Source organism: Phodopus roborovskii, unplaced genomic scaffold (assembly GCF_943737965.1).
Source record: "Phodopus roborovskii unplaced genomic scaffold, PHOROB, whole genome shotgun sequence".
Taxonomy (NCBI): domain Eukaryota; kingdom Metazoa; phylum Chordata; class Mammalia; order Rodentia; family Cricetidae; genus Phodopus; species Phodopus roborovskii.
In genome coordinates, this window is record NW_026125052.1 from 15,137,800 (window position 1) to 15,158,912 (window position 21,113).

General features: G+C 41.3%; 2 protein-coding genes across 2 annotated transcripts in view; one reads left to right on the forward strand and one right to left on the reverse strand.

Annotated features, from left to right (window-relative positions):
* Positions 1-7,176, forward strand: part of LOC127220966 (spermidine/spermine N(1)-acetyltransferase-like protein 1) — a 97,896-nt gene extending 90,720 nt beyond the window's left edge. Inside the window, exons 6-7 of the mRNA XM_051182855.1 lie at positions 66-260; positions 6,907-7,176. Of these exons, the coding sequence (XP_051038812.1) occupies positions 66-260; positions 6,907-7,176 (465 nt within the window). The remainder of the gene's footprint in view (positions 1-65; positions 261-6,906) is intronic.
* Positions 7,177-18,908: 11,732 nt separating this feature from the next.
* LOC127215875 (keratin-associated protein 4-1) lies at positions 18,909-19,839 on the reverse strand. Its single transcript, XM_051176351.1, has one exon. It carries the CDS (start codon positions 19,770-19,772, stop codon positions 19,194-19,196), a length of 579 nt encoding a protein of 192 aa, XP_051032308.1. The 5' UTR covers positions 19,773-19,839; the 3' UTR covers positions 18,909-19,193.
* Positions 19,840-21,113: the final 1,274 nt, after the last annotated feature.

The following is a 21,113-nucleotide window of genomic DNA, read 5'->3' on the forward strand; positions in this document are numbered from 1 at the left end:
AGCAGCTGGGTCTGCAACAGCTGGACACACAGCAGCTGGGGCGGCAGCAGCTAGAAATGCAGCAGCTGGGGCGGCAGCAGGTGGGCTGGCAGCACACAGACTGGCAGCAGCTGGGTCTGCAACAGCTGGACACACAGCAGCTGGGGCGGCAGCAGCTGGGGCCGCAGCAGGTGGGCTGGCAGCACACAGACTGGCAGCAGCTGGGTCTGCAACAGCTGGACACACAGCAGCTGGGGCGGCAGCAGCTGGGGCGGCAGCAGGTAGTCTGGCAGCAGCTGGGCTGGCAGCAGCCTTGGCCACAGCCCTCCTCAGAGCAGACAGAGCCACAACAGGAGTTGACCATGGTATGAGAGGTGGAGGTTCTGGATGGGTTTACAAGGAGGTGGGTTGGAAGTTTTGGAAGTGGGAGTCTCCCTGCCCACATCCCCTTTTATACCCTGCTGAGGGGCTGTTGTCCTCACATGCAGCATTCTTTCCTTGTTATTGTTTGTATTAACAAATAGGTGATTATCAAATTAGGCAAGTTTCTTTTCCTGGATAATTTATCAAGGTGGATGAAAAACACGATTTCCTTTTCCTGGTGTGTTCATCGTCCACTGCTGCTGAGCCACCATCTAAAGGTCTTTCCTGATTTAGTTTCTTCGAAGAGAGCTGTCACCTGGCATTTTGCATCTTGGTTCTTTTCACTTTGTTCTCATTTTGTATGGCCCATTATATTCTTAAGTCAGGGTTGTGGTGATTTCTATGAAAACATCTCTTATAGTCTAAGAGACTGAGACTTTTGCTGGATGTATTCATACTCATACACAGACTACATACATACAGATAATATTTAAATAAAAGATATACAGAGACAAGTAAAAGCATCAATGAAAGGGGTTCTGTTAATTATGGAGGCTTCCATATAAATTTAAGGAGATTAAGAAAGACATTTCTCCATGCCCCCCCCAAAAAAATCACAGATTTTAAAGAGCTATTTCTTTTTATGGCTTCTTGTGGGAGGATTACTCAGTTTTCTTTATGATCTATTTTTATTTGAGGGAGATTGTGGGTCTACATGTGTGTGCATGTATGCATATGTATTTAAGTATCTGTAGAACCCAGTATAGGATATCAGAGCTGGAGTTAAAGGCAAGTGTGTGTCCTCTGACATGGCTGATCCTTGAACCAAACTCTAGTCCTCTACAAGCATAGCAAGTTCTCGTAACCACTAAAGATGAGGCACATTCTTTTCATAAACAATAGGTAGATAATACCAGTCTCTGAACCAGTGGTGAGGCCACCCTGAAGAGTGTTGCAAACTAGCCAATTCTTGGTTTCTTATTTAATTGGTGTAGAGTGGAGCATGAGGCTCAGAAGATTTTCAACATCTCAGATTCTCCCAATGGCCACTGAAGTTTGAAACCCACCTCTTTTAATTATCCATATTACATGTATTTGTGTTGATTTCAATTAAGAAAATAGGTTGCAAAATAATGAAATTTCAGTTAATGCCAGGTGAATAGTAGAGAAGTCACCCAGAATTGCAGACAATGAAGTTTAAGCTTTGATAAATATTCTTTACTGTGATTAGCTACTCTATTAGCAACACCAACAGACCCACATGGGTAAGAATAACTGCTCTAGCTTGGAGTACAATGAAAAATTACTGTAGACAGAACACTAAGCGATTGCCAAGGAAATTCAGAAGTGGGAACTTCATGAATCCATGTCCTGGGTAAGTTCTAGCCACAGTCTATTTAAGTAGAATTGATATTTATCATCTTTACCAAAGTTTATAAATACCTCTCTTATCACATTGAGTAGAAAGTGGTGAATATTTTTTTCTGTTATTTAATTTTCTTTCCTTTTGTCTTTTTATGATAGCATAATGATGGAAATGTGAATGGACACAACTCACATTGGCGAATGTTATCCAGAAGCAAATTTCAATTGAAAACTTAAGTAACCTGATGCTTGGTGATAATAGGTAATTTAAATGAATGGAAAGCAGACCAGACTTTACTTATCAGGTATGTAAACCCACAGTCCATTATCTTTTATAAATACCTGCTATATATTCTATGTGTTGCTAAAGTATACTGTCAAAAGGTTGGTTTCATTCTAGACTTTTTTTTTTATGGTAGTATCTTTATCTAAATAGAGATAATAACTATTTTTAACAGAAAGAAAATGAACTTTATTATTGATTTATCTATGTTATTTTATAGTAAAAAATCAAGCTTCACTTACATATTTTAGAATATATATTAAATAATATTGTTGGGCCTGTTATGAAATGATACATATATTCAGAACGATTTGTGAAATAATAACAATTTCACTTTATTTTTTTAATCTTTCCATGTTACTTATCTATACCTGGTTGTATTTGATTGTAGGCAGCACAAAGGTCCTTATGTTCACAGATAAAGGGAATCTGGAATGTTCAACATAGTGTTGTTCCTTCAAAGGAAGGGACATGTAGCCTGTTATCCAACAAACTCATTTTGTTTCTGAGTGGCCCAAAGATGCTCTCTTTACTAAGACGATTGGGGTGGGGTAATTAAGGGGTCATCAGCATTGTGGAGAAATTCAGAGTAGAGACAATTCACTAAACCTTCATCTTTACAGAAAGTAAATGCTGCAGAATGTGGCTCCATGGGAGTAATGGGAATGATAAATTCACAAAAGAATCTAGGTAGAACCATTTAGCTCTGAAAATTAATATGGGTATAATTATGGGTTGGGTAACCAGTTAGGAATGGCAACTGGGACAGGAGTAGAGTACAACTCCCAGCAATATGTGGATTTTGAAGGAGAACCTGGTATTCCTAAGTATAAGACATGAGCACCAAAATTTGGAATATCTGTTACTGTAGACTCTACAGATGTATGTGTATCAGTATATATGTGTATGCACATATATTTATTTTATTAGCACATATTAATGGAAGAAAACAATGGATTTCATCATGACGTTCCATATAGGTATATAATGTATTTTGATTGTCTCTCAATCTCTACCATCATCCTTACACCCTTTCCTAAAGTCCCTCTTCAACTTTCATGTATACAGTTTTTCCACATATGGAGGGAAATGTGGTGATTGTCTTTGTGAGGCCAACTGTCTTGTGGAAAGTTTTAAAAAAAAAAAGATTTCTTGTTTTTAACTATAAGTACTTGTGGTTAGAAACATTAATATTTACTGCCTTTGCATTAGCCCACAGGTTCTGATAGGCTGTGTTTTCATTTGTATTTAACTTTAGGAATTTCATAGCTTCCTCAGTGATTTATCCAATGACTGATCACTCAAAAATATATCATATAATCTCTCTATGTAAGTGATGTTTTTGTAATGTCTTTCACTGCTGATTTCATTCCACTTTGATGTGATAACATACAAGAATGTGTTTTAATTTTTATGTTTGCTAATAATTGATTTATGGTCTTAAATATGATTTGGAAAAAGTTTCACGGGGTCCTGAGAACTTGTAGGATGTATAATGTATAATTCTTAGGTTCCTGTTCAGTCTGTTAGGTCAGCACTAAAGCTTTGTGGTAAATTTTGAAGAGGAGTCTAGAAAACCAACAGATTGAAGAAGTGGCATTGAAATCTTCCACTATTATGTCTGGACCAATTCATCCATTTGTATCAGTAGTGTTTGTTTTTATGGGTACACAATTTTCAGTGCATACATTAGATCTTGTACGGTGTTCTCCAACATGTAATTCTGCATCCTGAAAGAACTTAAGAATCAGGAAAGTGTTTAGATAAGTTATACCAATGGAAATCCATGATTTCTCCTTCAATTTCCATCTGAATGCACTTCTCAGACTCATGACCCATCAACTAAAAGGAGGACAGTTCTCTGAGAGTATACTTGTGCCCCAGATGACCATGTACCCAATTCACAAACATAAGCTACAACACATTCTTTCCCTGAGCTATAGAATGAAAACTGTTAGAATACAGAAAGTAGTATGAAGTCCCTGAAATGGCCTAACACTCATGCCCATCTCCCATGTGAGCTAGTCAATAAAAATTATAGATTAAAATCTCTTTAAAGACATTCATGGAAGGCAGTTGTTGAGGGACATTTGATTGTGCTATGATACTCTGAAACTGTTAATAAAGTTAACCTTGATTAGTGGGTAGAGCCAGTGACTAGTTAACCAGAATTAGCCATAGAGAAGCCAGGAATTTGGATAAAAAAGACAAGAAAGAAGGAAAGGGCAAACCTAGAGTTAGGCACATCCCTTTGGTTTTAGGGTGAGTGACACAATTCTGTGTCTCTGGCCAAAAAGCAAAGTCAGCCGGTTGCTTCTTGGCTTCTCTGATTTAGCAGGGTTTTCACCCTCATATCTGACTTCTGTGTCTTTGTTGGTAAATAGAATGATAATTTAAACCTACATATGGTGGTCATGCAAGATCTGGTTAGCAGGACCAGAAGGCCCTCAAGGCTGTGGCCTGAGTGGCCTATGGGGTGCTTACTGGGGGGCCATGGAGCTGCAGATAATAATTAAAATATTAACGAGTTCATGTGCATCTGCTAAGTGGACAGAAAACATCATTTGTTGCCCAATGCGAGGCACCAAATGTAGCAAGCTTTCTCATCAGACTTTCTTTGGAGCACCAACCCCCAAATAATGACATGGAAACTTATTATTAATTATGAAAATTTGGGCTTAGTTTAGGCTTATTTCAAACTAGCTCTTATAACCTGTTTCTATTAATCTACATCTTTCCATGTAGCTCATTACCTCTCCTCCATATTATATACCCAACTTCCTCAGTGTCTTGCTGATGTCTCCCATGCTCCTAGATTCATTCCAAGTTCCCCTTTCTCCCCAGAAGTCCCGCCTAGCTATTGGCCATTCAGCTCTTTAGTAAACCTATCATAGTGACACATCTTCACACAATGTAAACAACCATCCCACCATAGTCAATCAAATCAGATTTCAATAGCATTCACTAGGACAATCCCCATAAAGCAAATATATCATAACAAATGGCAGTAGAAGACCTAAGACCAATTGATAGATACAATTGTATCTATGGTGAGGTATCTAAAATGTTGGCAGAAGTGAGCTAACAGTATCTTGTATGGAACGCAAATGGAGCCCTAATGATATAAAGTTAAGAAGAAGATACAGTTCTGAGTCATATAAATTCACTGTTTTAACTTCAGGTTGTCTTAAATCTCCTGCTCTTTGTCACATTATGGTCTGAAAGGATATAGTGCTTCTGAATCCCTGTTATTGAATCAAAGCAACTGACTGCTTCACCATGGTGAAGTAGGGACCCTGATGAACAGTATATTTAGCACTGATGTCCCACTGTGCAGTCCTGGCAATTACAGTTTGAGTGCTAAATGTAAATGGCAAAGAATAACAGCTGTATTTAAATAAGAACATAATAGCCACTGGCTCAAAAGTCTCAGGATGTGATCAAAGTGGCTCTTCAAAGAAGGCATCTGATGTGCCTACTATAACTTCCTCTAGTTGTTCTGATTAATGAGCTGGAGTAAATAGAGGAAGGGACATGAAAGGACAAAAAAGATGCTCTACACAGGTGCCCTTTATCCTATGATTCCCCATCCTTAAGCTATTGTAAGCCCACAATGCAGGTGGCTCACACTGCTCATTTGCAGTGTGCTGTGTTTTGGGAATAATTTTTTTTTTCATACACATATGCTACTTTCTCTACACATACCTGCCCTACCTGCATCTCTCCTATGTCGAGTTGTCACAGATGGTGATAACTGAGTATCAGTGCAAACGTCCAGGCACTTTGCCTCTAAGAAAGAAAGACTGTATGTAGTCCTGCTCAAATTGTAGAACCTTCCTGTCAAATGATGTCATTTATGAAAAACACACTTTGCTTCTACTACTGTAAACTCCCTGGAAGTTTCTTGTAGGTTCCTATGGGGAGCCTTTCCTTGTTATTGTTCCTGCAAAAGTTCCTGTGTAAAGTTCTACTCTTACCAAACCCAACAGAGCACAGATGTCTTATGACAGCCCCTTAAACAGAGCCTGTTTCAACATGCTGCCTGCTGATAGCCCCTTAAATACATGTAGGAGCACAGAGGCTTGAACTCTTCTGCCTAAAGCCTGATCTTTGTAAGAGACTGTCCAGGAGGGATCCAGCTACTGGCTCTAAACATATTTATGCTTTCCAATGACAATTTCTGGGGGGAAAGAGCTAGCATGTGTGGCACCATGTCCTGTGGCCTTTTCATTCTTAGAGATAGACTTCAGAAAAGATGATAGTGTGGCAACAGGAAGGGAAAAAAAGACAAAATGCTTTTATAGTTATATGGCTGCAAAATCCACATTTATTTAAGTTGTAGGAATGACTCCATTTTAGGAATAGGGCAGAGAACAGTGTATCCATAAGGGGGTAACATAATAAAATAATAGTTTCAAGGAATCTAAAGGGAATTCAAAGTTCTGTTCATATAGAAAATAGAGAAAACTATAGTGAGATATAGGGTATATTTGTAGCCAAAAACAGAATATTAATCAACTGGAGTGAAGGGCTTGTGCCTGGCCTTGCAGGACTCAGCTCACAGGTAGTCTACATCAGGAATGTTAGTTGGTAAAGAAGGGGAGACTGTGGGTGAGAACTCTCAGCAACAAGAACCACTAGAGCATGCTGGGCGACAGCAGGTGGGCTGGCAGCAGCTGGGTCTGCAACAGCTAGACACACAACAGCTGGGCCTGCAACAGCTGGACACACAGCAGGTAGGCTGGCAGCAAGAAGGCCTGCAGCAGCTAGAAATGCAGCAGGTGGGGCGGCAGCAGCTGGATCCACAACAGCTGGAACTGCTACAGCAGGGGCGGCAGTAGCTGGAAATGCAGCAAGAGGGTCTGCAGCAGCTGGAAACACAGCAGCTGGGGCTGCAGCAGCTTGGGCGGCAGCAGGAAGGCCTGCAGCAGCTGGAGATGCAGCAAGAGGGTCTGCAGCAGCTGGACACACAGCAGCTGGGGCTGCAGCAGCTGGGGCGGCAGCAGGAAGGCCTGCAGCAGCTGGAGATGCAGCAAGAGGGTCTGCAACAGCTGGACACACAGCAGCTGGGGCGGCAGCAGCTGGGGCGGCAGCAGGTAGTCTGGCAGCAGCTGGTCTGGCAGCAGCCTTGGCCACAGCCCTCCTCAGAGCAGATAGAGCCACAACAGGAGTTGACCATGGTGTGAGAGGTGGAGGTTCTGAGCGGGTTTACAAGGAGGTGGGTTGAAAGATTTGGAAGTGGAAGTCTCCCTGTCCACATCCTCTTTTATACCCTGCTGAGGGGCTGTTGTCCTCACATGCAGCATTCTTCCCTTGTTATTGTTTTTGTTAATAAAGAGATGATTATAAAATTGAGCAATACTGCTTTCCTGGTTATATTTTCAGGTTGGGTAGGAAACACGATTTCTTTTCCTGTTGTTTTAGAATTCATCTGTCATCGTTTCCTGAATTACCTTTCTGACTTAACATCAAAGGGCACTGTCACATGGCATTTTGTTCCTTGATATTACACACTTCATTCTCAGTTCACAAGGCATATCCATTCTGGTGTGACGTATAATTGCTTCTGGTCATCCAGGGGAGTAAATTCGTGGTATACTCTTATTGCCCATTTTCTGACTATTGCACTATTTTCTGACACAATAGTAAGACATGAAATTTTGATGTTTACTTTTTGCCAAACACAAACACTCCAAACTTACACTTAGGGCATCTCAAGGGAAGTTGGCTGCCAAGTTCAGCTACAGCATGAGAGCCAGGTCTGTGCTGCGGAGCTGATTTTCATTGTTGACTTACTGTCTTTCTGGATTCAGTGGGAGACATTGACCCATTTCCCTTTTAAAGATACTCTTGCCTACCCATACATGATAGTTCACTGTGTGCTGGCCTGTTGCTCTCACTTGGATCCTGCCATGTAGTGTTGTTGGGCTTTTAAAGCCCAATGCTTTCCTGCTTCACCTAGGTCTTGGATCATTGGTTATTCAAGCAGGAGATGATAGGGTATAGATTTCTAACTCATGACTTCTGACTGTGTTTTCACTGTGAAAACATAGTGCATGCTTAAAAGCTGAAAAAGCATATGCCTAATACAACTTTTAACTGATGATTCTTTGGAAAACAAGGACTGTTGCTACTCCTTGTCCCTCCATCACTGGAGTCAAAGGGACCTGAGGAAGGAGATCCTGACTTTGTGTCATGATCTTCCAGGTTCAAGCTGCATTCCACTTTTGGGCACTCTGGGCAATGCCTGGGTTAGGCTTTTCTCTCTGAGAACACTCATGTACATCTCCAGTCTGTTGTCAGTCTCCCCATAAAACCTGTTCTTCTGAGTATCTGGGGATTGTAAAGTTAGGAAAGAAGAACTTTGCTAAATGGCAGAATCGTGTTTCCAAATGCTTTAACTATGCTTACAAGAGAGAAAACACTAACAAGGGGAAATTTCAGAGGCAATGTCAAATCAAAAAACAAAAAGACAAAACAAAACAAACAAAAACCCTAACTAACCAGTTACTAACCATGAAGATAAACAAGATTGGGAGGAGTGAATGTATCTAAATTTCTTGGAAGGAATTTTTTAAAATAACCTACAATCCCTAACATTGTGCCAAACCTTACCAGCTTTTAATCTGACCAGGCATATTTTGATCATGTTAGCATGCTACTCTTGGACTTGAGTGGAACAGTGGGTTGAAACCAGTGCATACCTGCAAATACCACTGCTTATGAAAGACATCTATGAGTTTGAAGTTAGCCTAAGCTCTGTGAATTTGTGATCAACCTGGGCTACATAGAAAGAATCCCATCTCAGAAAAGAAGAAAAAAAATGGTTGAGACCTACTGATGTAGAAATAACCACTGAACATTTCTAAGAAATTGATGTGGTTTATAATATCAAATTCTCAGGTTCTTCACACTATAGTGAGTTCAGTGTTAGTTCACACTGCCAACCATTTGCAGACATAAAGCTCCTGTGCTCTAATACTCACGCATTCTTGGAAGTGTGGCATTTGTGAAGGAGAGGAAATAATTCCCCTCTCCTCCAAGCAGTCAGAACCTACCTGCAAAGTGAGTTTGACTCTACAAACCAGAACAATGGAAATAAATTTGTTATATGGAGAGTAAAGTTAATGTGATAATCATGAACATTGAGCCAAAAGTGGGAAACTTTAAAAACTAAGCCCAAAGAAGGGAAACTGGAGTAAATTGATGGCACATAGCTGAAGCACCTTGTGTGAGGGACTAGGTACTGATAGAGGGGAAGTGAACATCTCTGACATGTGACTCACCCTGTGAGGTTGGCTTGTAGAATGAGTTGCCCTGAGGTAGTCAGTGGAGGGACCTAAGTATGTGTTATTACTGACAAAGATTCAAGAACCAGGCATGTCCTGGCTGTGAAGAATGTAAACACAACTTAGGAATGTCTTGAATGTTTTCTTTTGTCATAGGGAGAGAGGGAGCAAAGAACCCTCCAGTTGTTATGGGCCAAAGACCCTGGTAACCCCATTATATTACCCAAGGGTCAGTCTAATATCCCCAGAATCTCTTGTGCTTTAGGGGAAGATTGGCCCTCAAGCAGCCCTGATCATTAGTGTCTATACATGACTCAGTGGATAACAGCACTATTTATAACATTTCTGTTTGGTCCCCTGTCCCAAATATCAGTTTCCTGATTGAAATTCTTATTCCTGTTGCCAACCAGCAACTCATCTGCTGCCTTAACTTCTTATTATGTCCAGATGACACTGCCTCTCTTCTTGGCTGTCTCTTGTGACCATTTCACACCTGGACACTGTGCCAGGGCATCCCGGAGCTCCGTGACATTTGACTGTTCCTTCTTTTTATGTCCCAAGAGTAGCTCAATCTCAAATAGTAAGTAGGCCCCTCCCACTACCAAGGCTGATGACACTCAAATGTATGGGGAGGGTCAAGATAGATTCAGTCTGTAGTGGTGGCCTGGCATGCAGGAGGAGTCACTGTCACATTAGATCCCCACATTGGATTTAAACTTGTGAGACCCATGGGCTTATCCTAGGACTAGGATTACCAGGCAATCTTCCCCAAAGATGAGGGACAGATCTGGTTTGCTTTCTGTTGCTAAGACTCCATGACAGGAAGCATTTCAGAAGGAAATAGTTTATTTTAGCTTACTTATAGTCTACCATCAAAGGCAGAATCTCAAAGCAAAATCTCAAGAAGAAGCCACAAAGGAAAATTACTTACTGGCCTGCTTCCATGTCACATTGAGCTGCCTTTCTTATTTCTCCCAAGACAAAGTGGGGGTGGCTCAGCCCCACAATGGCTTCCCATGTCAATCAACAATTGAGGACATGCCACAGACAGACCCACAGTCCAATCTAAGGGAGGCAATTCATAAGCTGAAGTTCTCTGTCCCAAGGTGTGTCAATTTGACAACCAAGATTAGCTATCACACTGGCTAATCATGTGGTTGAGACTGTGTTTCCTCTCCTTCCAGGATCTGGGTGTAGTTTTCACACTTTTCTCTGAGTAACATTTCTGTTTCTTCAGCCAAATGCCAGATTCAGAAAGACAGAGATCACGTGTTTTCTATCATGTGCAGAAGCTAGCATGTGGGCTGCATGTAGCAGAGTGATGGAGTGCTTCCTTGGCATATTCAGAGTTTAGAATATAGATCTATATGGATGTGCAGATCAAGATTCACTGGACTGGGCTCAATATAGGTTAGTATAATTTTATTCGTGGAGAAGGCACTTACACAAGAAACAGATGACCACTCTAAGGATCAACACAGGCTGCTGTCTGTGACCTGACCAGAACCAAGAGTTTGTGGATAGGTCAGGACCCCAGACCTAATCCTCCTCTCCATCACATCCACACCTGTGACCACACCCAGACAGGTGTAGTCAGGGCTACAGGTACACGGGGGTGGGGTGCATAGATCTCACTACAGATCTATGTGTCCTTTACCTACATGTTTGTATCTATCTACACACACACACACACACACACACACACACACACACGACATGAACATAATAGGAAGACTATTTGGGGTCAGAAAGATGACTATGACAAGAGTGGGTGGGATAGGAAATGGTTATGCAAGGTTAATGTGGCTAAAGTATAATAAATGTACATTGATGATATTTTTAAAAGAAAGAACAAAACTCCTCAGTGTTCTACATTTGTTCTATGTTTTTCTGCAAATTACATAATTTCATTTTTATGGTTGAATAATATCATATATATATATATATATATATATATATATCCATATTCATTCACCTGTTGATTGTTGATCAACCTAGGCAGATTCCAGTATGTTGACCAATGAGAATAGGGCTACAATAATTATGCATACGCACATATCTTTTTTGCATACTAACTCAGTTCCCTTCAGATAACTACTAGAGTAATATAACAGGAAGGTGTGGTTTTCTATTTTTAGCTCTTGGTAAGTCCTCTGTATTTATTTCCATAATGGCTCCATTAATTTACCTTCTCAGCTATAGCAAATGGCCCTGCCATCCCTGCCCCTGCCTGCCCATATCCTCACCAGCCCTTGTTGTTTGCATTCTTCATGGCAGCCATTCTACAAAGATGACCCCAAGACTCTTAGCAATTGTGGATATGTAGCCTGAACTGGCCATCTCCTGTGATCAGATTGTGACTACCCCAATTGTCATCAGAGAGCATTCATCTAGTCAACTGTTGGAAACAGATTCAGGGACACATAGTCAAACATTAGACCAAACTCCAAGAATCTTGTTGAAGAGAAGGAAGTAGGATTGTACAAGGCAGAGAAATCAAAGACATTACAAGAAAACCCACAGAAATAACTAACCTGGCTCATAGGAACTCACAGAGTCTGAACCAACAACCAGAGAGCCTTCAAAGGACCAGCCTAGGCCCTCTACATATATGTGACAGTTGTATAGCTTGATCTACTTGTGGGACTCCCAACAATGGGAACAGGGACTGTCCCTAATGTTTTAGCTGTCTCTTGGGAACCTAGTTCTCATACTGTGCTGGGTTGCCTTGCCCAGTCTTAATATAGGGGGGAGGTGCTTAGTCTTACTGCAAGTTGATATGTCATTCTTTGTTGATATCCATGGGAAGCCTGTCCCTTTCTGAACAGAAACAGAGGAGGAGTGGATTGGGGGTGGGTGCCAGAGGGCAGGTAGGGGAGGAGAGAGGAAGGGAGTAGGAAAGGAGGGAGGAAGGGAGGAAAGGAGGAAGGGGGAAGGAGGGTCTCACAAAATCATATATCCAACCTCTTCCCTGCAAGGAGTTAGTCTACCAGTTGAATTCCTCAATATTTATGGCTCTCACAGAGATACTGGCTCCTAAGTCATCTAGTTCTGGTAAAGGCTGGGGTTGGTATTTATCGAAACAGCTTTAAACATGCAAGTAAACACTTGCTGCTGCAATTCACCAACACTCCACCCTCAACTCAGCTTCCCCATGGAGGGGTTTGATTGTATTCTCTCAGAGTTGATGCCCCAGAGTCAAGCCTTTAACTAGCTTCCATGTGGGAACCAGCAGAACATGTAATTATTTGTACTTAGGTGTTTGGTCCCTACCCCCATGAAATCAAGTCTCCAGCCTCTCCCTGAAAGGGGTTTGACCACACATGAAGCACTCTGACTTTTATAGCTCCCATCAAAGGGACTAGCTCCTATATAGAGGAGTCCTCGGGGACCATAGGGATCAAAGAGGCAATTTCAAGGAAGCTCGGGAGCAGTGTCTGTTTCTCTAGTTCAGTGCACACCTAGCAGATGGAAATACCCAGCTCCCATTGCTCACTGGAATGGTCTTGGCTTTTCATTAGCTATGAAGTCCCAAATTCCCTAGCTGTTCTCCATTCATCAGGATTTTAATTAACCTTGGGCCTGATGAAGCTGATAATTACCACAACTTTGAAAGCCTAAAGAGCAGGTGGATAGACATTTCCCACAACCCCTCCCCCTTGATCAGGCTTTCTCCACCAACCTTTCTCTAGGAGACCACCACTTCACTGTCTTCTTCTGGAGTTAAACTGTCTCCAATGAAGTAAAACTGAGACCCTGTACTATATGTCTTCCTGTGTCTGGCTCACTTCACTCCCATAGTTACCCAGTTTGGTTCATGTTGTCACAAATGCCAGATTTCCTACTCCTTCTCTTTGAAAACACGATCATGATTTCTTGGTTACTAATTCATTTCAGAGGAATATGAGCATTTAGCCTTCATTCAGTTCTCTTACTTTTATAAGTCATGTGTCTGTAAACTGTACATTTTTTTTACTTGGGTTACTTTATTTCTATGCATCAACACTAACAGATTACTCTTCACTCACTCCTCTTGCTCAATGATATTACTAACTGGTCCAACTGACATAGGTCTTCCTATCAAATCCAAATCCCGGATTGCACAGTGAACCATCCAAAAGATAAGAACTGGGGCTCAGGTAACATATGCACTTGCCACAGCTCAAGATTGCTGGTCAGTCCACAATCAAAAACCACTGAGAAATGTGTTACTAGTTTTTAGAAATCTGACTTAGGAGAAAAAAAAACTAATGATTTGGCAATTTTTGTTACTACAGTATTTTATTGACATGTGAAAATTTTATTTTCTTTATTTAGATCACAGAAATGCAAACTTTTCTCCCAAATAAAAAAAATAAATGCTAAAAAATAAAGATTACAAGTATTGATGATACCAATAAAGCATGTATGGGGACATGGTCTATCATAAAGAATCCCATAAAAAGGCAAGTTATGTACAGTAACAGAATGAGTAGCTTGATCCAGTGAACCAGTGTGACACATCAGGTCATCTGACTAAATGTCCTGGCCATAGGCATGATAGTTCTATGTAGCATTAGCTAAAACAATTGTTTGTAAGTCATTACTTGATAGCATGATCAATGCCATGAATAGATACAGTAATATGTAACAGATCAGAACAAGACCAAGTGTGTAGACAAAAGAGATTAGGAAGTCTTGTACTCTGGTAACATTTTGGTTGGCCTGAGGGCAATGGTCAGGAATGAAATTCAGCAAGATGATCCAAGGTAGAGAGGGTTACAGCAGGTGGTCTGGCAACAGATAGGACAGCTGCAACTAGGTTTATAGCATCTGGGATGACAACAGCTGGACATACAGCAGCTGGAATGACAGCAGTTGAGGCAGCAGTGGCTGGACACACAAAATCTGAGTTTGTAGCCAGTAGACACAAAGCATCTGTGGTGGTAACAACTGGTCACATAATAGCTAGGCCTCCAGCAGCTGGACACACAGCAGGTAGGCTGGTAGGAAATGGCAGGGGGCCAGCAGCAGGTGGGCCTGCAGCAAGTAGTCTGACAGTAGCTGGGCTGGCAGCAGCCTTGGCCACAGACCTGTTCAGAGCAGACAGAGCCACAACAGGAGTAGAACATGATGCCCGTGGAGGTTGGAAGTTTGGTGTGGGTATCCAAGAGAGTGAGTTTTCTGTGTTTGGAAGTCTCTTTTACACCTTTGTCTCCTGTCAAGAGACATCTTTATTATTATGGATGTTGTTAACAGGTAAGTTATGGAATCAGGGAATTACATGTATTTTCTTTCAAATTTGATGCTTCCAAACCAACTTCTGTCCCTTCCTTGTGTGCATGATATCATTTTAAATCTGCAGCTTTCTCTTCCAGGTGTCAGTTTGGAACCAACGATTTGGACTGGCTGTCATTTATATTCCTCCCTTACCCATGGCTCTGTCTAGCTAGGCATGTACTGTAAGATCCATGCTACAAAACACATGGCAAATGGGAAGGCAACAGCAGAAATGAATGGAAGTGAAATAATTCCTGTTGCAGAATGATGGAATGGGTTTTCAAAAAGAAAGAACATTATTCTAGGAGTGTGCTGGGAGTTAGGGAGCTGGGAAAGAGAAGTCAGCATAATATATATATGTTGGCTTGTTGGATGGTGTGGGATCACTCTATGGATGAAAGGTGCATGAATCAAAGTTTGTCTATCTGAAATAACCAACTGACTCCAAACATTGAGTAGGACAACATTGGCAGCCTGTATTTAAAAAAAGTCCAAGTTATTCTGGGAGATGCTTAGAAAAAGTAATGGCCTTCTCTTCCAATCGCATGCCTATTCAAGCCCACCATTAAGAATATGTTCTAAATCCAAATATGTCTGATGTCCCCGCTTCTCAATAAGATGAAATAGGAGTTAGTCTGACAGTCAGCTTTGCCCATCACAGACAAATGCTGACAATCATGCGTTTGGTTACAAGTTCTGATAATTAAGCATCTCAGAAGCAGAAACCCAACAACCTTCCTAGCCTCAACTCCCTACTGCCCTGGCCACAAAACATATGGCTCCCCATTCTTAATGGTTTTCACTGGATCTGCCTTTCAGCTCTAAATGCTGGTATCACTAACTCTACCTTTTGATTCTCCTCCTTTGCTATCACTGCCAGAAGGATAAGTTTCCCCCATTTGAGAACACCTAAAGTGTTTTACTGGTCCTTCCCTTAAGATAACTTTAGTCTATTGACTCTTCGTTTTGATCAAGTATCTGTTTTCTGGTAGAAGTGGCTTCAGGCAGACCAATTAAAGCCAGAGACATGACTTTGGGAGGCATTTTGTTTGTTCCCCTGGATCAAGCCCACCTGAGTTTTACCAGATTTTGCAGGATCTAGAGCAAGAAAAGAGATACCTCAATAGAGAGAGCCATAATAGGTTTAAAAAGAAATCTCACTAGAGAAATGTCCAGGGATCCACAAATATGACACCAACTAAGAATCTAAACAATAGTGGGGAGGCTACCTTAAATGCCCTTCCTCTATAATGAGATTGATGACTATCTTAAATGCCATCCTAGAGCCTTCACCCAATAGCTGATGGAAACAGAAGCAGACATCCACAGCTAAACACTGAGCTGAACTCCTGGAATCCAGTTGTAGAGAGGGAGGAGTGATGAGCAAAGGGGTCAAGACAATGCTGGGGAAACCCACAGAAACAGCTGGCTTGAACAAGTGGTAGCACATGGACATTAGTCTGACAACTGATTTACCAGCATAGGTCTGAACCAGGCCCCTGAACGTGGGTGTCAGTTGGGTGATCAGGGCAGTCTATGGGACTATGGTAGTCTATGGTAGTGGAACTAGTATTTATCCCTACTGCACAGACTTCGGCAGCCCATTCCCTATGGAGGGATACTCTCTCAGCCTAGATACATGGGGGAGGGTGTAGGCCCTGCCCCTAATGTTGTGACAGCCTTTGATGATCTCCCATTGGAGACCTCACTCTTCCTGGGGAGTGGATGGGGGGGATGGGAGAACGAGAAGGAGAGGAAACTGGGATTGGTATGTGAAATAAGATTGTTTTTAATTTAACGCTGGGTATTGGTGGAGCACACCTTTAATCCCAGCACTCGGGAAGCAGAGGCAGGCAGATCTCTGTGAGTTCAGGGCCAGCCTGGTCTCTAGAGAGAGTTCCAGGATAGACTCCAAAGTAATACAGAGAAACCCTATCTCGAAACAAAAAAGAAAAAGAGAGAAAGAAAGAGAGAGAGAGAGAGAGAGAGAGAGAGAGAGAGAAGAAGAAGGAAGGAAGGAGGAAGGGAGAAAGAAAGGAAGAAAGAAAGAAAGGAAGAAAGAAAGAAAGAAAGAAAGAAAGAAAGAAAGAGAGAAAGAAAGAAAGAAATCCAGATTATTCTTACAGCCTGGTCTCATTGCCGCGTCAGCCCCAAATAACACACAGAGACACTGTATTTAATATAAAGCTGTTGGCTAGTGTTTCTATTTGGCTAGCTCTGTCTTAAATATTAACCCATTTCTATTAATCTAAGTATTTTCACATGGTCTATCTTACCTGAGAGAGTGTCCAGACCTCTGCTCTCTCAAGTCTCTACATTGTGAATCTCCTACTACATATCCCAGAATCCTCCTTGTCTCTTAGTCCCTACTATCTTGCTTTCCTATTTGCCAACAGTGTTTTATTCATTAAGCAGTAAGAGAAACATGTTTACAGAATGACATCTCCCATCAGATTATTTTTCATTTAAATTTAAAAATTACTAAAAAAAAAAAAAAAAAAGACTATCCCAAAAGCACATACTCAGCACAACTTTCAAACACAACCTAAGTTCTTCTTTCTTACAACTTTGTTTTTTTATTATATTTTATTTATTTTTGTGTGCATGTTTGTGTAGGGGGTGCACACACATGTCACTGCCTGTGTATGCAGGTCAGAGGACCATCCTCCCTTCCACTGTGCATCCCAGGTTTGGCAGCAAGCACCTTTACCCCTTGAGCCAATTTGTTGGTCCATTCATGCAGCTTTTTCCTTCCCTGATATTTACACTCTTTCCTCAAGCCCTCCTGGAGGAATCACTGGTCTCTATACACTCCACCTCTGACTAAGAGCTTCCTCATCTACTCATGATTTATTTTATCACAGTGTCAGTGATGTAAAGGCAATCGGGGCATGAGCAGCATCGTCCATTTCCTGGCGTATCTTCTCTCACAGCCACTGATCTCTTGCCCCATTTTACTCCCTTTATTATAACAATGTAAGCAACCCCTGGCTGCCTCCTCCTGCCCCAGCCTCCTCCTCCCCCTCTCCTCATCCCCTCCTGCTTTTTCTCTTTCTCTTTTCATCCTGAGTTTGTTACTTGCATGCTTCCCTAGCATTTACTAGCTTTTTACTTTATTTATATAAAAAATAAAAACAAAAACAAAAAAACAAAAACAAAAAATCCTTCTGCATTGTCCTTCTCTGAAACAGAAGTTTCTTCCAACACATCCTATCTATTTTGGTCCTTCCTTTTATTCCTAAGCCTTTATTTCGAAGACTAGACTGTGAGTTTATTGTTGGAAACTACTGGTCTTCGTGTGTCTAATCTTTAAGAGTTCAATGGTCCCATGAGACTTGTGGATTGAAAAGGAAAAAATATTGTTAATTAAATAAGGTTTGTTATTTTTGAAATATAGTCCTTTTTACAATATGGATAGTAGGCTATATGTGCAAAATCAGTTTTCTTTTCTGCTTTTGAGCTGATATAAAATTATATACATTTCTGAGATGCTATATGATTTTTATCTGTGCATGCATGACACACTGTTTAAGTCTGAGTTAATGCATTTACATCCTCAAATATATATAATTTCTTACTAAAAATATTCAATATCCTTTTTTCAGCTGTTTTAAAATATGGATTATCATCTGTAGCAATTTCTCTCTGCAATTGAACACTATAGCTATTTCACACTTACAGTTTTATTTTTCTATTTATTTCATGTATGTGGCTTTTTGCTTGCATGTTTGTCGGTGTAGCATGTGAATGTCTAGTGCCTGTGGAGGCCACAGAAGAGTCCTGGACCTTCTATTGTGAGCTGCCATGTGGGTTCTGGAGCTCAAACCCAGGTCCTCTGGAAGGGTAGCCAGAGCTTTTTCTCACTGAGTCATCTCTCCAGTACTAGAACAACCCTTTTATCTGTTTGCCTTACAACATGCCAACCAGGTATTCCTTCTCGTGTCCCTCTATTCTCCCCAGAATCGCAGAGCAACCTTTCTACTGTCAATTTCTATGAAATCATATTTTTATTTTCCACATTTGAGTGATGTTGCGTGTATTTCCTTTCTGTATCTGGCTGGTTCCACATCGTAACATCTTCTAATTCTAACAATGTTGTCACAAATTACATGACTCCACCTGTTCTATGAGTAAATAGCATTCCATTGTGTACAAGGCATTTTATTTGCCACTCATCAGTTGATGGACACAGGCTAATTCTGTTTCCCAGCCAATATGAATAAGGCTGCCATAAATATGCATATGTCTAACATATTAGCAAAACTAGTTTTCTTCCTGGTCATAGTAACCCAAATATCTTTTTACCTTGGAAGGAATAATCCTAGAAAAATAAACTGTTAATTCTCTTAAAATAAATGAAAAAATACATATATTTTTATTGCAAGGAAATATTTATTGAAGAATAATTAACATGGAATGGTGAAGTCTAAGAAAGATAGAGAGTTAAGGGATATGTCTCGCTGTACCATGCATCTGAGACGTGCATGAAGAGAGGAGATCCTTGGGAAATATGGGTGGTACTTAATGTAGGACTCTCCTCTGCCAGTTTCTTACTGTTGTCAGGACATTCAAGGTAGGAATCCTTTAATATATGGATGAGAAGTTCAGCTCCCTGTGATTATGGCTGCCTCAAGATTGGTAGTCAGACAGGAAATTCAACAAGAGGGGCGACAGCAAGTTGTACCACAACAAGTAGTCTGGCAGCAGACTGGGCGGCAGCAGCTGGACACTCCACAGCTGGGGCGGCAGGTGGTCTGGCAGCACACTGGGCGGCAGCAGCTGGACACTCCACAGCTGGGGCGGCAGGTGGTCTGGCAGCACACTGGACGGCAGCAGCTGGACACTCCACAGCTGGGGCGGCAGGTGGTCTGGCAGCACACTGGGCGGCAGCAGCTGGACACTCCACAGCTGGGGCGGCAGGTGGTCTGGCAGCAGACTGGGCGGCAGCAGCTGGACACTCCACAGCTGGGGCGGCAGGTGGTCTGGCAGCACACTGGACGGCAGCAGCTGGACACTCCACAGCTGGGGCGGCAGGTGGTCTGGCAGCAGACTGGGCGGCAGCAGCTGGACACTCCACAGCTGGGGCGGCAGGTGGTCTGGCAGCACACTGGGCGGCAGCAGGTAGTCTGGCAACAGGTGGTCTGGCAGCAGCTGGGCTGGCAGCAGCTCTCCTGGCAGGGACTTTGATCACAGCCCTGCTCAGAGCAGACAGAGCCACAATAGGAGTTGACCATGGTGTGAGAGGTGGAGGTTCTGAGTGGGTTTTGAAGAGAGTGAGTTTCTCAACTTTGTGAGTGTCCTTATTCCCTGCCCTCTTTTATACCCTGATGCTGTTACCAGGTTAAGGGTCATTTCCTTGTTATTGTTTCTCTTAGTATATAAACAGTTACTAAATTAGTTAATTGTGGAAGACTCTATATAAAAATTAGATGGAATGCATTCTGCTCTTTCTCAGGGTCAAAGGTTATCATTCAGTCTTTCCTCCTGAGTCATCTCTTCTGTTTCCTTAAGTGTATCATCAAATTTCAAAAATTCCTATTCTGACTCAGCCAATGGATAATCATGAAATGACATAGCATACAAAAATCAAACATTTCATATGTCATCATGAAGCCTCATACCAGTCCCATAGTGGGTCTGTGTCTCTTTTTTCCTAGAGACTCTTGAAAAGTAAACTGTGAACATACTAGAAGAAAGTCTGAATATTGACATTTGGATTAAGACTATGTGAGGGTAAAATGAATTTGTAACATGGGCATGAGACTATCCTATGTTTATCTTTCTCAAGAAGAGAATTTGGAATGTCAGCAAATGCAGGAAGGAACAGAGGAATGCCTAAGATGTTCCTCAGTTTCTAGAGAATGGTTAGAGTAAATGATGTTCACATATCTCAGATGTTTTTATGAAGACAAATAACATTGTTGTGCTTTATATAACATTGAAGATGCTGGGCTGTGAAGCAGGCATCTCTGCTAAACTGTAAACTCATAACTCTGTATTATTGGATTGGATTGTTTGCATTATTGTATTGTATTAATTTTATCGTTACCTTCTGTTACTACAAAGGAGCTGTAATAATAAAAAATGAGACTTTTTGTGCACATTGCATCTGAGTCCTTGGCTGCCTTGAGTCTCTAGTTTCTCCATTCAGTTCTTAGGGCATTTCTTGGTAGGGTTGTCTAATTTCACTGTATCAGGGTAAAAGAAGAATTCCACATTATTCCTACTGTTGAGATCTTCATTGTAGTGTGACATCATGTATAAATAGTCTAAATATATATGAAGACTATGGCAGTGCAATTGGTTAAGCACAAGACAGAATAAATGGTAGGAGAATAGGTATTGCATTTAAGTTGATAGTGAGTCTACTCAAATTTTCTATATCTTTATTCTTCACCTTGAAATGATCATTTCTAAATTCCTTTTCAAAAGCTGAGGCTAGGTTGTCATTTTATCATTTTCTCATGATAGTTATTTTGAACATAGACCAAATGCTTATAAAAACAGGAGAGCTGGCCTTTTGGAGATGTGAAAATGTATTGCAAGGAAGTCACTATAAAGATCAAAGCAGCTAC

Bases quoted from the DNA above. Each gene is read 5' to 3' on its own strand.
- LOC127215875 (XM_051176351.1), bottom strand. From the start codon at position 19,772: ATGGTCAACTCCTATTGTGGCTCTGTCTGCTCTGAGCAGGGCTGTGAT.